The sequence below is a fragment of the Lepus europaeus genome, chromosome 20, assembly GCF_033115175.1.
Source record: "Lepus europaeus isolate LE1 chromosome 20, mLepTim1.pri, whole genome shotgun sequence".
NCBI classification, from domain to species: domain Eukaryota; kingdom Metazoa; phylum Chordata; class Mammalia; order Lagomorpha; family Leporidae; genus Lepus; species Lepus europaeus.
The window spans coordinates 4,588,286-4,610,343 of record NC_084846.1 but is presented as its reverse complement, the minus strand read 5'-3'; the positions used below and the strand labels follow the sequence as shown (position 1 = coordinate 4,610,343).

The 22,058-nt window shown below is 44.7% G+C and overlaps 1 protein-coding gene across 10 annotated transcripts; it reads left to right on the top strand.

Moving 5' to 3' along the window:
* Positions 1-6,104: 6,104 nt before the first annotated feature.
* On the top strand, positions 6,105-21,831 carry ZNF266 (zinc finger protein 266). 10 transcript variants are annotated; one of them, XM_062178765.1, is made up of 9 exons: positions 6,110-6,193; positions 6,384-6,450; positions 9,099-9,273; positions 12,045-12,196; positions 12,656-12,744; positions 14,318-14,444; positions 15,825-15,911; positions 18,032-18,114; positions 19,536-21,831. In XM_062178765.1, the coding sequence occupies exons 4-9, from the start codon at positions 12,172-12,174 to the stop codon at positions 20,967-20,969; spliced, it is 1,845 nt and encodes a 614-aa protein (XP_062034749.1). In that variant the 5' UTR covers positions 6,110-6,193; positions 6,384-6,450; positions 9,099-9,273; positions 12,045-12,171; the 3' UTR covers positions 20,970-21,831. The 10 variants fall into 10 exon arrangements, with proteins under 10 accessions (XP_062034745.1, XP_062034749.1, XP_062034746.1 ...); XM_062178762.1 differs by lacking the exon at positions 9,099-9,273; XM_062178766.1 differs by lacking the exon at positions 6,384-6,450 and having other exon boundaries at positions 6,130-6,193.
* Positions 21,832-22,058: the final 227 nt, after the last annotated feature.

Genomic DNA, 22,058 nt, shown 5'->3' with positions numbered 1-22,058 from the left:
CATAGTACAGTGGATTAAGCTGCTGCTTGCAACACCAGCATCCCATATTGGAGTGCTAGTTGAAGTCCTGGCTAAATTGCTTCTGATCCAGCTTCCTGCTAATGCGGTTGAAAAGGTGGCAGATAGATGATGGCTCAAAAGTGTCTGGGCCCGTGCCACCCATGTGAGAGGCCTGGATGGAGTTCCTGGCTCCTGGCTTCAGCCTGGCTCAGTCCTGGATGCTGCAGCCATTCGGGAAGTGAACCAGCAGATGGAAAATTCCTTTGTCTTTCCCTCTCTCTTGCTCAGCCTTTCTTTTCTTTTTCTTTTCTCCTTCCTCTTTTTCTTTTTTCCTTTCCTTTCCCTTCTTTCCTCTCCTTTTCCCTTTCTTTTTAAAAATATTTATGTATTTGAAAGTCAGAAAGGGAGGGAGAGAGAGAGAGAGAGAGAGACACTCATCTTCCATCTGCTGGTTCACTCCCCAATAGCCGCAGTGGCAGGGGTGGGCCAGACTGAAGCCAGGAGCCAGGAGCTTTTTCTGGGTCCCTCACATGAGTGCAGGGGCCTAAGCACTTGGGCCATCCTCTGCTGCTCTCCCAGGCATATTAGCAAGGTGTTGTTTCGGGAGTGGAGCAGCTGAGACTGGAACTGGTCCACATATGGGATGATGGCATCACAGGCAGCTTTACCTGCTACACCACTCTGCCGGCCCCCTGCTCTGCCTTTCAGATAAATAAATCTTAAAAGATTACCAAGTCCTAGGTAATGACATTTTAAAGAAAACATCATTGTATGCAGATACTATAAATAGAATATTAGTCCAGGTATGATACAAAAATTAGTACACTATGATCAGCTGTATTCTAAGATTGCAAGAGTGCCTTATTATCGAAACTTCCTCAATGCAATTGATTTCTGTATTGGAGGTGAAAGAAAAATAATATTGCAGGGAAGTCCAGAAATAAGGCTTCACACACATTGCCAATTGGTTTCAATAAGGTTGTCAGGGTAATTTGATGAAGGAAAGAAAAGAATGTTTTCAATGAAGGATGCTTGTAAATTAGGTATTTGTATGCAAAATCATAAAGTTTGGCTCTTGCATCACAATTGAAAATCCACCAAATACAAATCTAATACCTAAAACTGCAACATTCCCAGAGGAAAGTATAGTGAGAAAGCTTTATTACATTGGATTTAGAAACGTCTTATGTGTGGTGCCAAAAGCACACAGTAAGCAGAGAAAAAATAAGCCAAACCTTATCAACATTAAAATCTTTTAGGTTTCAAAGTGTAGTCATTAGCATATACTTTTGAATTCTAACAGAGAACCTATGGGATGGGAGAAAATATTTGCAAATCATCTGTGATAAGGAACTTCTATTCAGAGTATATGAAGAGCTTCTACAGCTCAGCAATGAAGACAAATTTTTTAAACTTTTATTTAATAAATATAAATTTCCAAAGTACAACTTTTGAATTATAGCAGCTTTTCTCCCCATAACCTCTTTCCACCCGCAACCATCCCATCTCCCACTCACTCTCCCATCCCATTCTTCATCAGGATTCATTTTCAATTATCTTTATATACAGAAGATCAATGTAGTATATGCTATGTAAAGATTTCAACAGGCTGCACCCACAGACACACAAAGTATAGAGTACTGTTTGGGTAGTAGTTTTATCATTAATTCACATAGTACAACACATTAAGGACAGAGGTCCTATACAGGGAGCAGGTGCACAGTGACTCCCGTTGTTGATTTAACAATTGACACTCTTATTTATAACGTCAGTAATCACCCGAGGCTCTTGTCACGAGCTTCCAAGGCTATGGAAGCCTCTTAAGTTTGTCAACTCCAATCTTATTTAGACAAGGCCATATTCAAAGTGGAAGTTCTCTCCTCCCTTCAGTGAAAGGTACTGCCTTCTTTGATGGCCAGTTCTTCCTGCTGGGATCTCACAGAGATCTTTCATTTAGGTTATTTATTTATTTATTTATTTTGCCACAGTGTCTTGGCTTTTCGTGCCTGTGAAACTCTCATGGACTTTTAATCCAGATCCGAATGCCTTAAGGGCTGATTATGAGGCCAGAGTGTTATTTAGTGCATTTGCCATTCTATGAGTCTGCTGCATATTGGGCTTCCCATGTAGGATCAGTCTCTACTTTTAATTCTATCAATTATTATTTGCAGACACTGGTCTTATTTATGTAATCCCTTGGACACTTAATCCTATGTTTTTGATCAATTATGAACTGAAAGTGATCACTTTGACTAGTAATATGGCATTGGTACATGCCACCTTGATGGGATTGAATTGGAATCCCCTGGCACATTTCTAGCTCCACCACTAGGGGTAAGTCCAAGTGAGCATGTGATGAACTGTACATCTCTTCCCTCTCTTATTCCTACTCTTATATTTACAAGGATCACTTTTCAGTTAAATTTAAATGACTAAGAATAATTTTGTGTTAATTAAAGAGTTCAACCAATGGTATTAAGTAGAACAAAAAATAATAAAAGGAATGAAGTAGTAAGTTATTCCTCAGCAGTCAGGACAAGGGCTGATCAAGACATTGTTTCTCAAAGTGTCCATTTCACTTCAACAGGTTTCCTTTTAGGTGCTCAGTTAGTTGTCACTGATCAGGGAGAACATATGATATTTGTCCCTAAGCATGATGTTTTCCAGATTCCTCTATTTTGTTGCAAATGACCAGATTTCTTTCTTTTTTTTTTTTACTGCTGTATATATTCTATAGAGTACATATCTCATAATTTCTTTATCCAGATTTCTGTTGATGGGCATTTGGTTGATTTCATGTCTTAGCTATTGTGAGTTGAGCTGCAGTAAACATTGAGGTGCAGACAGCTCTTTTATTTGCCAATTTAATTTCCTTTGAGTAAATTTCAAGAAGTGGATGGCTGGGTTGTATGTTAGGGCTATATTCAGGTTTTTGAGCAATCTCCAGACTGACTTCCATAGTGGCTTTACCAGTTTGTATTCCTACCAACAGTGGGTTAGTGTCCCTTTTTCCCCACATCCTCGCCAGCATCTGTTGTTGGTAGATTTCTGAATGTGAGCCATTCTAACTGGAGTGAGGCGAAACCTTATTGTGGTTTTGATTTTCATTTCCCTGATGGCTAGTGATCCTGAACATTTTTTCATATGTCTGTTGGCCATTTGGATTTCCTCTTTGGAAAAATGTCTATTGAGGTCCTTGGCCCATCTCTTAAGAGGGTTGTTTGTTTTAATGTTGTGGAGTTTCTTGATTTCTTTGTAGATTCTGGTTATTAAACCTTTATCTGTTGCATAATTTGCAAATATTTTCTCTCATTCTGTTGCTTGCCTCTTCACTTTCCTGACTGTTTCTTTTGCAGTACAGAAACTTCTCAATTTGATGTAATCCCAATTGTTAATTCTGGCTTTGACTGCCTGTGCCTCTGGGGTCTTTTCCAAGAAGTCTTTGCTTTGCCTATATCTTGCAGGGTTTCTCTGGTATTCTCTAATAATTTAATGGTATCAGGTCATAGATTTAGATCTTTAATCCATGTTGAGTGGATTTTTGTCTAAGGTGTAAGGTAGGGGTCTTGCTTCAGGTTTCTGCATGTGGAAATCCAGTTTTCCCAGCACCATTTGTTGAATAGACTGTCCTTGCTCCAGGAATTGGTTTTAGCTGTTTGATCAAATATAAGTTGGCTGTAGATGTTTGGATTGATTTCTGGTGTTTCTATTCTGTTCCACTGGCTGTCCATCTGTTTCTGTACCAGTACCATGCTGTTTTGATTATAACTGCCCTGTGGTATATCCTGAAATCTGGTATTGTGATGCCTCTGGCTTTGTTTTTGTTGTACAAGATTGCTTTAGCTATTCTAGGTCTCCTGTGCCTCCATATGAATTTCAGCATCATTTTTTCCAGATCTGAGAAGAATGTCTTTGGTATTTTTTTAAAGTAATTTTTCCATTTCCTCTTTTTTAAAATTTTTATTTATTTATTTATTTATTTTTATTTGATAGATAGAGTTAGACAATGAGAGAGAAGACAGAGAGAAAGGCCTTCCTTCCGTTAGTTCATGCTGGTGCTGCGCTGATCTGAAGCCAGGAGCCAGGTGCTTCTCCTGGTCTCCCATGGGGTGCAGGGCCCAAGGACTTGGGCCATCCTCCTCTGCACTCCCGGGCCACAGCAGAGAGCTGGACAGGAAGAGGAGCAACCGGGACAGAATCCAGCGCTCCGACTGGGACTAGAACCCGGTGTGCCGGTGATGCAGGCAGAGGATTAGTCTATTGAGCTGTGGTGCCAGCCTAACATCTATTATATGTAGTAATATACAACAAACAGCTACCATCATATTTTTAATACTACATATTAAAAGCTGATATGAAACCACTGGAGTGGAAAGATTATGTTATTGGTACTGGCATAAATATTATATAGAGAGGAAACAGGTTTATAAATAGGAAATCATTTAATAAACATGAAATTCTGGCAAGTTACATACTGTTTATAAAGAAATGGTACTTACTGTAATAACTGGCCATTTTTCTGGAGGAAAAAAAAACTGGGGGTGGGCAGTTGACCCAGTGGATAAGAGTCCACTTGGAATGCCCACATCGCATATCACAGTATCTGAGTTCAAGTACTGCCTCTGCTCTTGATTCCAGCTTTGTGCTAATGCACACCCTGGGAGGCAGTGGAAATGGTTCAACTGGTTGGGTTCCCTGCCACCAAAATGGGAAACCTGGAATGAGTTCCTGGTTTCCACCTTTGGGCAGGCCCAGCCCTGGCTATTTCCGGCTTTTGGGGAGTAAAGTAGTGGATTGGAACTCTCTGTGTCTGTCTGCCTGCCTCTCAAGTAAATTAAAAAAAAAAAATTGAATCCACTATCCCATGCCACATGCCAAAATGCATTCCAGCAGTGTGAAAGATTTAAATGTTTTAAAAAGTAATGATATACAGCAGAGAAAAATTAAGCAATCTGTATGTAAGTTTATGAAGACTTTAGCCAAGACACTCAAATTATTTTGACAAAATTCATTTGGCTACATAAAAATTAAATATTTCATGCAGCAAAAGACAAATACTAAAAGAGTTAACAACAGATTCATAAAACCCATATGATACTGTACATGAACAGATCTTGATATAGTATTTTGATAGTGTTAATAACTTAATTAACTCCACAAAAATCCCCCCCTAAAAACCACAGCAGAAATCATTACTGGAAATCTTTAGAATCATTCTTCTGTAGGTGAAGAGAGCTGAAGTGAAGAATATTATTTACAACTTGGTCTGGGAGTCCCTGGAAGGTATGGTAAGATTTGAGAAACAAAAAACCTATAGAGGCTGGAGCTGTGGTGCAGCAGGTTAACGCCCTGGCCTGAAGCGCCAGCATCCCAAATGGGCGCTGGTTCGAGACCTGGCTGCTCCACTTCCGATCCAGCTCTCTACAGTGGCCTGGGAAAGCAGAAGATGGCCCAAGTCCTTGGGCCCCTGCACCCACATGGGAGACCCAGAGGAAGCCCCAGGCTCCTGGCTTTGGATCAGCACAGCTCCGGCTGTTGCAGCCAATTGGGGGGTGAACCACTGGATGGAAGACCTCTCTCTCTGCCTCTCCTTTCTGTGTAACTCTGACTTTCAAATAAATATTAAAAAAAAAAAACCCCAAAAACTATATATGTGGCTCCTGGCTTCGGATGGGAGTAGCTCCAGCCGTAGCGGCCATTTGCGGGGTGAACCAAAGGAAGGAAGACCTTTCTGTCTCTCTCACTAACTCTATATGTCAAATAAAAAAAATTAAAAAAAAACTATATATATATATTCGAAGAAAAAACTTTGAATTTTTACAAACAGTAGTACATTGAGAATACAAAGTCATCAAGTACTAAGAGTTTGCCATGGCGTCCAGATAGATAAAAGGAAAGAAGAGGCGTAGAGGCTGGGTGGACAGACAGGCAGGTTTCCCCAGCACCCGGACACCGCAGCGGCTCCGGGAAGGTGGGCGTCCTCCACCCCGTCCCCCAGCCCCGTTCACGTCGGAATAAACCAGAACCTCCCGCGGTGCCGCGGGAGTCCCGCAGCTGCGCTCTTCCGGGCGGGAGGCCGCGAGCGGAAGTGACGTCACGGGCCGCCGCCGCCTTTTCCGGAGCCGGCGGTGCGCGGCCAAGTTCAGCTGTTGCCTAGTCGTCTTCCGTCTGAACCTGGCCGTGGCGGGCCTGGGTGAGGGAGGAGCCGGTGACGGAGGAGTGGGGAGGCAGCAGTGCGGCGGGGCCCCGGGGCGGCGCGGGCCGGCGGCGCTCGCGCGTGCGGTGCCCTCAGGAGCCGGGTCGGGATGTGCCCTGAGGAACACCGCCCCTGCTCCTTCGGAAACCTGCATTCTGTGTGACTTTTTAATTTTTAACCCCCGAAGGGAAGGGATTTGCCTCATTTCCGTCGCGCTGGCTGCGGTCGTCGGAGCGGGCGGTGCCGGCGGGAAAGTAGGTGCGGGGCGGTGTGTGTGTGTGTGTGGGGCGGCTGCCTTGCGCTTGCGCAAACACCAGTTCCCTGGGAATCATTGCTTGTCTCTGCGCGGCCTCCTCCTGTTCTGGTAGCAAGACCAAGCCACCTCTTTTCTTACGGCGTCTGTGGCGCCTGCACGTTTCTGCGAGCAGAAAGCAAACGTGTGGAGACCGCAAGCCGTCCTACATAAAAACAAGAATTTTCCTGCACTCTCCAGGCCCGCGTCTCCCCGCAGAGCTGCAGGACAGGGGCCCTGTGTAGAAGCAATGAGGTTTTGTTGCACTGGTACTATTGTATTTGCATGTATCCTTGGCTCTGGCCCAGAAAAATGAAATGCATTTTTTTTTTTTTTGTGAACTGTTTGAAAGAAAATAGGAAATTTGATGCCTGACACTTGAGCTTTAAAAGCTTAGCAGTGCATCTGGTATAGATCAAGACATTGTCCTGTTAAAACCACAGTTCTGTTATTTGAACCAAGAAAAAAGTTAAATGTTATTAATAGCTGCTATGTGTTAAAAGGCAGAATCCTCCACATTGCTTTCTAAGATGTGATTTTGGTTGTTTTTAGATCTAACGTATTTTATACATTGTCCTGTGTCTTTCAGTCTGTTGTTTCTTTTTCCTATTGTCTTTCTGGAGAATCTCATGTTTGTTCAGAAGTTCACATGTTTTAATACTTCTAATTGCATTCTTCTGATGTGTTTAAATGTTTTCTCCATTTCTTTTTTTTTTCTTCTAATTTTTTCCTTTTTGACAGGCAGAGTGGATAGTGAGAGAGCGAGAGAGACAGAGAGAAAGGTCTTCCTTTTTGCCGTTGGTTCACCCTCCAATGGCCGCTGCGGCTGGCGCATCTCGCTGATCCGAAGCCAGGAGCCAGGAGCCAGGTGCTTCTCCTGGTCTCCCATGGGGTGCAGGGCCCAAGGACCTGGGCCATCCTCCACTGCCTTCCCGGGCCATAGCAGAGAGCTGGCCTGGAAGAGGGGCAACTGGGATAGAACCCGGCGCCCCAACCGGGACTAGAACCCGTTGTGCCGGCGCCGCAAGGCAGAGGATTAGCCTGTTAAGCCACGGCGCCGGCCTCTCCATTTCTTATAGTTCCTGTAAACTGGTGCAGACCTGAATGGTTGGTTAAGGCACAGAGAAAAAAAATTCAATCTAGGGCTATTTTTTTTTTTTTTAAGGGAAAAGTTTATTGTTGGGTGGGGGAAGCCCGATGAGCAGCGGGGAGAGGGCGAGAGAGAGAGAGAGAGAGAGAGAGATAAATCAGAGAGTTTTTAGGGCTTTTCTTAGGGTACTTATAAACTTAGGGAGCAGGCTGGCATGTAATGAAGCAAATAAATGCATTATCACACATAGGTGAGAGTCTGGAAGTAAACTACAGTGGTGTTTTCTCTTTGAGAGTAGGAGCAGGTGTATTCTTACAAAATATAAGTTGTATTTTTTAGCCATGCTGAAAAGGAAATTGAGGCCAGCGCCATGGCTTAACAGGCTAATCCTCCGCCTTGCAGCGCCGGCACAGCAGGTTGTAGTCCCTGTTGGGGTGCCGGATTCTGTCCCGGTTGCCCCTCTTCCAGGCCAGCTCTCTGCTTTGGCCCGGGAAGGCAGTGGAGGATGGCCCAGGTCCTTGGGCCCTGCACTCGCATGGGAGACCAGGAGAAGCACCTGGCTCCTGGCTTCGGATCAGCGAGATGCGCCAGCCGCAGCGGCCATTGGAGGGTGAACCAACGGCAAAAAGGAAGACCTTTCTCTCTGTCTCTCTCACTATCCACTCTGCCTGTCAAAAAAAAAAAAAAAAAAAAGAAAAGAAAAGAAAAGGAAATTGAGTAGGAAAAGCATTTTTGGTTCTTAAATGCTTAGGAAAGTGAGTATGAAATAGAGAAAGTGTTTGTGTCTGTTTGGTTTTGTTTTTTAAAAGATTTACTTATTTGAGAGGCAGAGTTACAGACAGAGAGAGGGAGAGACAGGGGGAGAAGTCTTCCATCCGCTGATTTCACTCCCCAAATGGCCGCAAAGGCTGGAGCTGGGCCAATCTGAAGCCAGGTGCCAGGAGCTTCTTCCGGGTCTCCCAGCGGGTACAGGGGCCCAAGCAGTTGGGCAACGCACTAAGAGCACTAGGAGTAGTAGGAAGATTGGTAGTTAATAGAGTGATGTGTTCCTGTACCTGACAGGGTTCTTGTGTGTGTATGTTGAGTGTTCTGTTTTGTTGGTGGATGTTTAGGTTCATATCGGTCCTATTTGAGAAGAGGAGCAACTTGGCCTGTGGGACAGAATTACCGTTAGTGAGTTCCAGGGCAGTGTGCTCCCTGGATTGGGCCTTGTGGAAGCAGGGCAAGATTGAAAAGTTAGGAACAAAACCAAAAAACAGCTCGAGGCCTGTGTCATGATAGAGATTTATTTGTTGGATTAGAAACTGAAAAGTAGTTGTTCGAGGACATCATTGTCTTTCAGTGAAACCAGTTATGTGGGACCTGTTAGGGGAATCACGTTCCTTTCCTAGGGTCTGGCATTGTGCATTTTAAGAAGTGAAATAAGTGTGTTGGCTACTACAGGTTGAGGATTCATGATTCAGAAATCCAGAATCTAAAATGGTCTGAACCTTTTTCTTGTTTTTGTTTTTATTTGAAAGGGAGAGAGAGAGACAGAGACAGACAGACAACACTTCCACCGTTGGTTCACTTCCTAAATGCCTGTGACAGCCATAGCTGGGCCAGGCTGAAGTGAGGAGCTGAAAACTGAATTCCTGTCTCCTACATGAGTGGCAGGGACCCCAGGACTTGAGCCATCACCTGCTGCCTCCCAGGGTATGATTATCAAGAAGCTGGAGTCAGGAGCAGAGCCTGCCAGGCACACCACATTGAGATGTTGGCGTCATAAGTGGCATTCTCCTATGCCAGCTGCCTCCCTCTGAAATCAGAAACTTTTTTTTATTTGTTTTTCTTTGGAAATCAAACTTTTCGAGCACTGACATGACACTCAAAAACATTCAGATTTGGAAGCATTTGAGATTTTAGGTTAGGGGTGTTCAACCAGTAAAGTCTATACTAATAATCCAAGGTTTCCCCACACCCACCCCCAAATTGAGAAAATGGGAACGTTTATGGTCCCAAGCATTCTGGATACAGGATACTCAACTTATATTAATAATGTCTAACTGATGGGAATATGGAGTGTTGTGGGAAGGCTTTGTTTGTGGAGCTGTGTGATTCTGTCTTATATTTTGGGCATTTGTTCAGGCAAGAGATTCCCCAGGTTTTTATTTTCACTTTGACAGAGAAAATTTTTAGGTAATGGGCCATTAGTCTAGAATGGTCATGGAGATGGGGCAGTGTATTGAGCAGGGCATCCAGGGCTAATGTGAGTGCCTGAAGGTTGGCCACGTGTGGCCATGGTGGCCATTCTTTCTGGCTGAGGGAAGGAGAGCCGCAGCTCTCCTCTAAGCTCTATCATGTATGATGGTAAATACTACCCCTTATTTATGGTGTGAATGCCTATTCCTGTTCCTGCTGTTAGTTCCATGGGGTTTGGGGTAGACATCTGCTGGCACCCTGGTGTCTGGCAAGGGACTGAGGATGGGGTGAGCCACCACCTCTTGAAGGTGAAATACACCAGGCTGCCCACGTTTGCTGAGGCCCCCGTAGTCCCGTGGTGCTTATGGGATGTTGTTAGATGTCCTAAAGCATAGTGGGGGCTAGATTTGGAGGGTCACAGGCCCTGGGTCTGTGGAACCCTCTCTAGGAGAGTCCGATATGTGGCCATTTTTAAAAAAATTAATTAATTTATTTGAAAGGCAGAGTTACAGAGAGGCAGAGACAGAGAGAGAGTGTGAGAGACGTCGAACTTCCATCCATTGGTTCACTCCCCAAATGGCCGCAACAGCCGGAGTTGTGCTGATCCAAAGCCAGGAGCTAGGAACTTCTTCCAGGTCTCCCACGTGGGTGCAGGGACCCAAAGACTTGGGTCATCCTTCACTGCTTTCCTAGGCCATCAGTAGGGAACTAGATTGGAAGTGGAGCAGCCAGGACCTGAACTGGCACCCAGCCCCTCTAAATGTTTGTTAAATAGGTAATCAGCCCCTTTATTCCCCTTTTGTTCTAAGTCAAGTCTTCAGAATGGCTTGGATCTCTAGGTGCCTAAAGTATTTTTTCCTTTACCTTTGGACGTTCACCTCACAAGCTCCTGGTGGTTCTGAGCGGCGTCCATTTGTGGTTCTCATGGGGTAGTGTCGTAGGGCAGCACACGCAAGGGGAGGCAGCGACAGTAGATTCCGGCCATGTTGCTGTCAGTAAGATGACTGTCATCTTCCTGGTGAAGGCTGGGAACTCTGGTGACCTTCCTAGATACTCTCCCCAGCTCCGTGGACCATCAGAATGCAGGCTCGTCCTCATCTATGCCTTTGACCCTTAGTGAGGGCTTCACAGTGTGATCTGTGTCCCTGTGACTAGCGTGGGAAGTGGTAGCAGCTTGGCTGTCGCCCTTCTTGCCCTGTTCAGGCTGGCAGTTGGCGGGCCCTGAGAGCGCTTGGGTTTCCCGAGTTAGGGAGGGGCGTTTGGTAACACTGGAAAGTTACACCAGGCTGCAGTGCCCAGCAGTGTGGAAGGACTTGGCAGCCATCGATCCTTCCCCAGTGGTGTCGACCTCAAGGGAGGGCCAAGTGGTAAACCCAGAGCACTCCAGAGGGGTTCTATTGGTCCTTGTGGCTATGACCACACACCTGCTTGCTGTGCCAATTCTGTGTCCCTGTTTTGGTCTGGATTTTCCATCTTGTAGTTCACTCCCCAAATGGCTGTAATGGCCAGGGCTGGGCCAGGCTGAAGCCAGAGGCCAGGAACTTCTGTGTCTCCCAAGTGGGTGGCAGGGACTCGAAAACTTGGGCCATCTTTTACTGCTTTCCTGGGCATAATAGCAGGAAGCTGCTTTGGAAGTGCAGCAGCTGTGTCTTGAACTGGCATTCATATGGGAGGCTAGGACTGCAGGCAGTGGCTTAACCCTCTGTGCCACAGTGCCAGCCCCTAGATTGAACTTTGATCATGTTGAGAGGTACAGGTTAAGTATTCTTAATCTGAAAATCTGAAATTTTTTGAGCACTGACATCAAGCTTAAAAAAGTTTTAGATCTCTGAGCATTCCAAATTTTGGAGTTTTAGATTAGGGGTGCTGAAATGGTAAAGTCTGTGCCAATATTCCAAAATCAAGAAAACTCCAAAATCGGAAACATTTCTAGGCCCAAACCTTTTGGAGAAGGGTTCTTCAACCTGTGACAACAAGCTGTGAGGCGTTAGAGACAAACTTCACTGCATTCAAGACCTCATTCCCACTCCCTAACTGAATAATGTTGGACCAATTATGAGTGTTCTCTTAATCTAGTTGTTTTTTCGGTGTTAAATAGAAATAATGGAATCTACTGTGAAGGGTTGTTATAATTAAATGAGCTTATGTACTATCTCTTAAACCTGACATACACTGGTTGTCAGTAAATAGCAGTTGGCATTGCTAATACTGTTACAGAGAGTATAGTTTGCAGTGTCTTTTACATAGATTATTGATAAGTAATACTTGTTGATTGATACAAACAGGTCTCCATTAACCCTGAACAAAGAGGAATGGAGGTTGCCACTTCCTTTGTGGATTCCTAAGCTGTCCGGAGGATCTTATAATCAAGGAAGAGACTGTTCGGGCACATTGCACCATCACCCTCACAGGATGGCGGCTGTTGAGTTGACTCATGGTAAGTCCTGCTGATGCCCCTTCTCAGAGACTGCTTTAGGTTGCCTGTGTACAATAAAGGGCCCAGTGGGCTGACCCTGAGCAGCCACGCTGACCTTTCACTTAGCAGGCCAGGGAAGGCCATGGTCTCATTCACCCCCCCTGGTGTCTGTGCTTTGGGAAGAGGTGCTGCCTAATCTTCATGAGTTTTATCCTCATTGGCAAATAGTTATATTTCCTTACCTGTATAATGAAACTGATCTTTTTCTTGATGGGTAGCATGACTCAAAACCCCCTTTCCCGGCTGTAGGTGAGATAGAATGGCTCTGGCAGTATATGGCAGTGTATGTGTGTGAGAGAGTTTTCATGAGTGTGCAGGTTTCTGTGGGAATTTCAAACATGGATGGAATGATTACTAGGCATGTGAATGTAGAATTTATGGGCAGCTCTGGATTCTCATGCCTGCTTTCTTTTCCATGAGGTCTTCTTTACAGGGACCCAGTGAGCCTTTTTGAACGAGAGAGAGCAGCAGAACGGATGTTGGCTGACTGCTTCACAGATTGTTACCAGGTATGCAGAAACTGTCATTCTACAAAATGACCTACTTGCATCCAGCAGGAAGACACATTTCCATCTGGGCAGATTTGTTTCCAGAGCTGCTCATTCCTTTTAAAATAATTAGTATTGTCTATATATGTGAGAGGCAGACACAGACCGACAGAGCTCCCATAGACTGGCTCACTCTCCAAATACCTGAGATAGCTGTAGCTGAAGCCTAGAGCTGGGATTGCAATCCAGGTCCTCATATGAGTGGTAGGAACCCAATTACCTGAGTCATCACTGATGCCTGCCAGGGTCTATATTAGCAGGAAGCTGGAGCCAGAGACTAGAGCTGGGACGCAGACCTCTGACACTGATGTGAAACACAGATATCTCAACTGCTAGGCCAAGTACCTGCTCCTCCCGAGCTTCTGACAGCAAAAAAGCCTCATTCAGGGACTGAGTCCCCAGTTGAATTTCCCTAGAGAATGAGACCCCTCATATTGTTGGGGCATTACCTTGAAATCATCCCAGGTTTTCATGTTTACTAATTACTCTTTCCTTATGGTGCTGACTGTTTTTTTCTATGTTTTTTTTTAAAGATTTATTTTAATTTGAAAGGTAGAGTTATGGAGAGGCAGAAGCAGAGAGAGAGAGAGGTCTTCCATCCACTAGTTCACTCCAAAGATTTCTGCAACGGCCGCAGCTGTGCTGATCTGAAGTCAGGAGCCAGGAGCTTCTTCCAGGTCTCCCATGTGGGTGCAGGGACCCAAGGACTTGGTCCATCTTCTACTGTTTTTCCAGGCCACAGAGTGCTGGATCAGAAGTGGAGCAGCCGGAACCTGAACCGGTGCCCATATGGATTGCCGGCACTGCAGGTGGCGGCTTTACTCGCTATGCCACAGTGCCAGCCCCCGACTGTATGTTTCTTATTTTGCTGGGTGTCCTGGCAGATGGTAGGGCAAATAAACTGTCTTTTGTTTCGTGAACTTACTCATTAGCATTTATCTTTTTTATTTATTTATTTATTTTTTGACAGGCAGAGTGGACAGTGAGAGAGACAGAGAGAAAGGTCTTCCTTTGCAATTGGTTCACCCTCCAATGGCTGCCACGGCCGGTGCGCTGCGAATGGCGCACTGCTCTGATCCGAAGGCAGGAGCCAGGTGCTTCTCCTGGTCTCCCGTGGGGTGCAGGGCCCAAGCATTTGGGCCATCCTCCACTGCACTCCCGGGCCATAGCAGAGAGCTGGCCTGGAAGAGGGGCAACTGGGACAGAATCTGGTGCCCCGACCAGGACTAGAACCTGGTGTGCTGGCGCTGCAAGGCGGAGGATTAACCTAGTGAGCCACGGCGCCGGCCCTCATCAGCATTTATCAAGCATTTGTGGTGTGCTCACAAGTGTCCTGTGATGGAGGGAAGTAAGATGAGAGATCCCCAGTGAGTGGGTGTGAATAGAAAAAGGGATACACAGGACTTTTGAACCCTGGGATAGACAATGGGAGGCCCCAGAACCCTGTAGAGGCAACAGTCTCCCTTCCTCATTCTCCAGTGAACATTGGTGGAGATAGTACTTGGCTCAAACCAGCATGTGTGTGATGGTTTAGGAGTCAGTGACCTTTGACGATGTGGCTGTGGACTTCACCCAGGAAGAGTGGAATTTACTGGACCCAGTTCAGAGAAATCTATACAAAGATGTGATGCTGGAAAATTATGAGAATCTGGCCACTGTAGGTAAGATCAACATCATTCCATGTAGCCTGTTAGGAACAAATCATATTATAAATAAGGTATCTGCAGGAAGTTCCTAGAAAATGCATGTTATGAAAAGATTATTCACAGATTTCAAAATTTTTGTTTACCAAAATAAACTTTTTTAAAAATTTATTTGACAGAGTTAGACAGTGAGAGAGAGACAGAGAGAAAAGTCTTCCTTCCGTTGGTTCACCCCCCAAATGACTGCTACAGCTGCTGCTGCGCCGATCTGAAACCAGGAGCTAGGTGCTTCTGGTTTCCCATGTGGGTGCAGGGCCTAAGCACTTGGGCCATCCTCCACTGCCTTCCCTGGCCACAGCAGAGAGCTGGACTGGAGGAGGAGCAACCGGGATTAGAACCTGGTGCCCATATAGGATGCCTACACCACAGGCAGAGGATTGACCAAGTGAGCCACGGCGCCGGCCCCAAATTAAGCTTATCTTTTAATTCCACTTTTGCTGTGAAGATTTTTTTTAAAAGATTTATGTTATTTATTTAAAAGGCAGAGTGAGAGAGGGAGAGAAAAAAAGAGAAAGAAATCTTCCATCTACTGGTTCACTCTGCAAATGGCTGGAATGGCAAAAGCTAGGCCAGGCCAAAGCCAGGAGCCTGGAACTCCATCTGGGTCTCCTATCAGGGTGACAGAGGCCCATTCACTTGGACCATCTTCCACTGCTTTCCCAGGTGCATTGGCAGGTACCTGGATCAGAAGTAGATCAGCCTGGATTTGAAACAGCGCCCTGATATGGGATGCTGGTGTCACAAGTCATAGCTTAACCCACTGCACCACAGGTGTCAGCCCCTCCACAAAGGTTTTGAAGTTCCCTCTTACTGTGTTGCAGAATTGGTGGTGTTACCTCCAGAAACAGTGGAAGATAACAGACGTAGCCCTTCCCTAATAGCGTTTAATCTTCATGACGTTTCCCAGAATGTGTTCTGAAGTCAAGAGCATCACTCTCACTGTCTCCATCTTTGACAGACTCGGTCAGAATGTCTGTGACTGGGGCCCCGTCATCTGCATTTGACGAGCTCTCCAGATGATACGATGCACTGTAATGTTTAGGAGTCAGAGATGCAGTTACTTCTCCTGTGAGAATGTAGATCTCTTCATTTCACTTTATTTTCTACTCGATTAAAAGCTTTAGTGCTTTGAAAAATGTGAATGTAAACCTAAATTCGGGTCTTCGGGGCTCAGAGATAACCAGCCATTTAGGAACACAGACAGAGATGAGAATTTCACTTTTAGCCCTTTTGAAATCATTTCATCGCTTTCATTGGAACTGTAGTTCTTGAGCCATCGGAAGGTGTGCCGTATCTTGTATGAGCCTCTTCCATAAGTGTACCTTTCCCTGCACACAGGATGTCAGCTCATGAAACCCAGGCTGATTTCTTGGTTGGAACAAGAAGAGTCAAAGACAGTGCAAAGAGGTCAAAGAGGTCTCCAAGGTCAGTGCTTCTGAAGACTGATCCTGATTAATAAGTTCAGTATGTTTGTAAGTATAATGAGGAAACGTACAATGTTTATTTTTCACTTACTTGAAGCGCAGAGTGGCAGAGAGAAAGATCTTCTATTGTTTATTGCAGGAACAGCCAGGACGAGGCCAGGCCAGAGTCAGGAACTTGTAACTCTCTGGGTCTTCAGTGGCAGAGGCGGAAGTACTTGAGCCAGCACCTGCTGCTCCTGGGGAAGCTTCAGAAGGAAGCTCTATTGGAAGCAGAGTAGCCCGAGCTCAAACTGGCACTTCAGTATGGGATATGGGCATCCCAGATGGCAACTTAACCTACTGTGCCACAACACCTGTATTTTATCAGACATATTTCTATCTCAGATGATTGAGATAAGTTTTCTTAGAAGTTAATGTTCCTGGTGCTGGTGCTGTGCCTTAGTGGGCTAAGGCCCTGCCTGCGGCTCCGGCTTTCCATATGAGCACTGGTTTGTGTCCCAGCTGCTCCTCTTCTAATACAGCTCTCTGCTATGGCCTGGGAAAGCAGTAGAAGATGGCCCAAGTGCTTGGGTCCCTGCACCTGTGTGGGATACCTAGAAGAAGCTCCTGGCTCCTGGTTTCAGATTAGCTCTGCTGTGGCTGTTGTGGCCATTTGGGGAGTGAACTAACAGGTAGAAGACCTTTCTCTGTCTCTCCCTCTCTGTCTGTAGCTCTACCTCTCAAATAAATAAATAAAAATCTTTAGAAAAAAATTAAAGTTTAAAAAAAGGAAAAAGAAGTTAATGATACCCTAAATTAAGAAAAAGGAAAAAAATAAGCCAATGTTGTGGGGCAGTGGATTATTGGAGCACCAGTTTGAGTCCTAGCTGCTCCATTTCCAGTCAGCTTCCTGCTAATGTACTTGGAAAGACAATTGAGCCTGGCCTGTTACAGTCATTTGGGGAATGAGCCAGCCAATGGAATATCTCTTTGTCTCTGTCTCTTTTCTCTGTCACTCTGCCTTTCAAATAAAATAAACCTTTAAAAAAAAGAACAATCAGAGGGATATTCTCTAAGATATTCTCTAATGTCCCTGATGATATTCCTTTGGGACTGGCAGGCCATTGCAGTGAGCTACCTGTGTTATGGTAAACTGTGATTGTATTCAAAGAAATTGAGGCAAGGGGAAGATATAAAGGCAAAAATAGGAGGATTACATCAGGTATTTTGAAATACTAGTCTTTGGCCACAATGATTAATAATCAGGATGACATCAGTTAAGGTGACAGATAGTTGCTAGGCATATGTCCTTGTAGAAGTTCTTTAAAGTATTTGTATATTGGAAATACAGTGTTGTGGGGGAGAAGATGAGATTTTGTTCACTAGTTCACTCCCCAAATGCCTGTAGCAGCCACAGATGAACCAACCTGAGCCAGGAGTAAGAAACTCCATCTGGGTGTCCCATATGGGTGGCAGGAACCAAAATACTTGAACTGTCATCTGTTGCCTCCCAGGCATATTGGCAGGAAAGTGAAGTGTGAAGTATCCAGGATGTAGCCAGGCACTCCAATATGGGATATGGGGTTTGCAAACTGTGGCTTAACCCCATGTAGCCCAGCCCCCACCCCTGAAGTACTTTTTGTGTAAGGTATGGTGGCTTCTTTGTAATGTGGTTCTTGCAGTCTTTTATGATAATTATTCCCAAGCAGTCATGTGTAAGAATCTTCCTTATTTTTTCACAAGTGACTCCTTTCTGCTTCTGACAACTTTGTATTAGGATATCTTCAGCTTCCCTTTGTCCATCTACTCAGGTTTTCCTCTGATCTCACAGTACAACCTGTTACGCTTAAGTTCATTGTTTTGATGTGTCCTGCTTGCCTTGTACTTTCTACGTTCTTTCTGTGCCAATAGTTGAATTCATCTTCAGTTTTAGATTTCATAGAATCAAGCTATAATAAACTACCTCAAATTTTGACATCATATCCTTAACTTTGCCAAATTGTCAACATAATCAGTATTGTCAAATCTGTCTTTTCTGGGCCATATTTAATTTGAAAACAATTAAAAATCATCCTGTGATTTTTCAGCTCCTTCTGCCTTCCATTTTGGTTTCTAAGCCCTTGTATTTATTTTCAACTTCAGAGTGGAAAGTGCAGCTTAATGCTGGAGGGTTGGCACACCAGGAGGCTACACTGAAGGGACACACCCCCAGTGGGATGCAAGTGGTAAGATTACCTAGCAGTATTTCTTATTTTCCATTTTTATGGGAGATTTTGAATTCCATTATATAAAATGAGTGGAATGAGAGATAACTGAGAGAAATAGCATTGACCCAGGAGAGCTGTGTCTCTGGAGAGGTACTTTGAATATGATGGATTTGGGGATGCCTCAAACCTATAGTGATAGTTGTTGCTTCAGAGTTCCCACAGGTATGCATTTTCATAATATAACTAGATAGTAGAGATTTTCCATCTGCTGGTTCATTCCTAGTTGGCCACAATGACTGGGGCTGGGCTAGGCCAAAGCTAGAGCCTGAAAATTTATCCAGATTTCCCACATTTGCGGCAGGGGCCAAAGCAGTTGGGCTGTCTTCTACTTTTCCAGGTACATTAACAGTGAACTGGACTGGAAGTGCAGCAACTGGGACTCGAACCAGTCCGCATATAGGATGCTGGCATCACAATTGGCAGCTTAGCCCCTGTGCCACATTGCTAGCCCTGATAGTAAATCTTAAAATAATTTAATGAAACTATAGAATTTTTAAAAAGATTTATTTTTTTTATTTGATAGACTGAGAGAAGGATAGAGAATGAACGAGCTAGTGCATGAGATAGAGATAGATACCTTCCATATGCTGGTTCACTCCCCATATGGCTGCAACAACCAGGACTGGGCCAGGCCAAAGCCAGGAGCCTGGAACTCCATATGGGTCTCCAACGTGGGTGGCAGGGGTCCAAGTACCTGGGCCATCTTCTGCTGTCTTCGCAGGTACACTAGCAGGAAGCTGGCTTGGAAGTGGATATGGACTGCTGGCATCACATGTGGCGGCTTAACCTGCTGCACCACAATGCTAACCTTGAGAAATTTTTTTTTTTTTTTTACAGACAGAGTGGACAGTGAGAGAGAGACAGACAGAAAGGTCTTCCTTTTGCCATTGGTTCACCCTCCAATGGCCGCCGCGGTAGGAGGCGCGCTGCGGCCGGCGCACCGTGCTGATCCGATGGCAGGAGCCAGGTGCTAATCCTGGTCTCCCATGGGGTGCAGGGCCCAAGGACTTGGGCCATCCTCCGCTGCACTCCCTGGCCACAGCAGAGAGCTGGCCTGGAAGAGGGGCAACCGGGACAGGATCGGTGCCCCGACCGGGACTAGAACCCGGTGTGCCGGCGCCGCAAGGTGGAGGATTAGCCTAGTGAGCCGCGGCGCCGGCCGAGAAATATTTTTAAGAGTAGAGTAGTTGGCAAAGCATTCCATTAGAAGCCCCTTACCATTTTACTTTAAAGAAATCAACAAGGTAGGAGCTGTGTGCATGTGATTAGAAGGGCAGAATGGAGGTGATCATCATATTAATGTTTCTACATTCAGATGCATGTAGTCTATTAATGAGTCTGGATTATGCTTTAATCATCAATCATCCGTTTATCAACAGACAGGAAACCACAGTGGAGGAGAACTCTGTGACCCTAAGCAGTGTGGGAAATTCTGCAATGAACACTCTGGACTTGAGACACACATGAGAATGCAGTGTACAGGGAACACTTCTGAATGTGATCAGCGTGGAATAGACTTCCTTCCTCTACACAGGAAAACCTCTTCTCGAGAGGTTTTGAATCCATGTGGAGAAACCCTCAGCCTAACTCCAAATCTCACATACCAGAAAATATGTACTCAGGACAAACCCTTCGAGTGCAGCCACTGTGGGAAAGCCTTTGTGAGCCTGTCACACCTTCAGGCACACAGCAGAACTCACAGTGGAGAAAACCTCTATGAATGGAAGCACTGTGGGAAAGATTTCATTCATTCCACAGCTCTTGCTGTGTGTTTACAAACTCCCAATGCCGAAAAGCCCTTCCAGTGTAAGGAATGTGGGAAAGGCTTCAGATACTCTGCATACCTTAACATCCACCTGGGAAGCCACACTGGAGGCAACCCCTATGAGTGTGAAGAGTGTGGGCAAACCTTCACTAGGTCTTGTCAGCTGACTCAGCATAGAAAATCTCATACTGGAGAGAAACCTTACAAATGTAAGGAATGTGGCAAAGCTTTCACTGTGTCCTCATGCTTGAGCCAGCATTTGAAAGCTCACACTGGAGATAAGCCCTGTGAATGCAAAGAATGTGGCACAGCTTTCCCTAGATCTCAACTTACTGAACACCTACAAACTCATACCACAGAGAAGCCTTTTGAATGTGAAGTCTGTGGAAAATCCTTTAGAAATTCCTCTTGCCTGAATGATCACTTTCGAATTCACACTGGAATAAAACCCTACAAATGTAAGGACTGTGGGAAAGCCTTCATTCAGAACTCAGACTTGACAAAGCACGTACGAATCCACAGTGGAGAGAAGCCATATGAGTGTAAGGATTGTGGGAAAGCCTTTGCGAGGTCCTCTCGCCTTAGTGAACATGTGAGAACTCACACTGGAGAAAAGCCCTTTGAATGTGTCAAGTGTGGGAAAGCCTTTGCAATTTCCTCAAATCTGAGTGGACATTTGAGAATTCACACTGGAGAGAAGCCCTTTGAGTGCAAGGAATGTGGGAAGGCATTCACACATTCCTCCAGTCTTAATAATCACATGCGGACTCACAGTGCCAAAAAGCCATACACATGTTTGGAATGTGGGAAGGCCTTCAAGTTTCCCACGTGTGTTAACCTTCACATGCGAATTCACACAGGGGAAAAACCCTATGAATGTAAACAGTGTGGGAAGGCCTTTAGATATTCTAATTCATTTCAGTTGCATGAAAGAACTCACACTGGGGAGAAACCTTATGAATGTAAAGAGTGCGGTAAAGCATTCAGTTCTCCAAGTTCCTTTCAAAATCATGAAAGAAGGCATGCAGAAGAGAAACTGTCAATATAAGGAAAAGCCTAAAGGTGTTGTGTCCCCATTCACTTTGGAAGATATGAAATAAGTCAGTGGGGGAGAAATCTTATCAATGTTAAGGAATGTGTAACCATCTTCATCACTAATCTCAGGGCTTAATGAGCACATAAGGGTTTACTGTGAAGATGATCATATATCAGTAGAGAATGTGAAAAGATTTCACAAAATCCTCAATACTTACATGTCAGAAATCTCACTGGAGAGAAGTCCTGTGAATGTAGAGAAAGTGGGAAATCTTGAATCATCAGACATTAATGTGCATATCAGGGTACTTCAAAAGTTCATGGAAAAAATGAAATTAAAAGATAAGTATATTTTGGTGCAGATTATTTTGGAAATCCATGCAGAGTTTTTTTTGTAATATGTGTTTCCAATGAACTTTTGAAGATACCTTGTATGTGATTTCACTTTGGAGAGGAAATCTTATAATTTCAAAGACCTTCCCCTGCCTTCTTCACCAGCATTAATTTTTTGAAACCTTAATGTCTAGGTCCTCACAATATAACTGCATTTGGAATAAGATATTTAAAAATGTGATCAGCTTTAAGTGAGGAGATTAGGGTCAATCCCTAAGTCAGCACCATTTGTGTCCCTGGTAGACACATGGAAAAGACCATGTGAGGTCACCAGAAGATGACCATCTGCAAACCAAGGACAGAGGCCTGTAATAGATCCTTCTATGAGGGTAGTTCAGAAAGTTCATGGAAAATGGAATTAGAAGGTAAGATGATTCCATGCATACCCATGTTATGGCCTCCAGGGGAACCAGCCCTAACCACACCTTGATAATGGGCTTTCAGCATCCAAAATTTTGAGACAATAAATTTCTCTTGCTTAAGCCGTTCAGTCTGGTATGTTGTTATGATCCTAGGAAACTAGTAAGGCATGTGGGAATAACTTTAGATATTTCACAAGCTATACTCTTTATGAACCCAGTATACAGGGAAACCTTATGAATAGAGAGAGTGTGAGGAAGTCTCCATTAAGTTTTCAAAACTTTTTTCTTAAAGAAGACTTACTGGAAAGGCGTCATCTGCTGGTTCGCTCCCCAAATGGTCATACCCA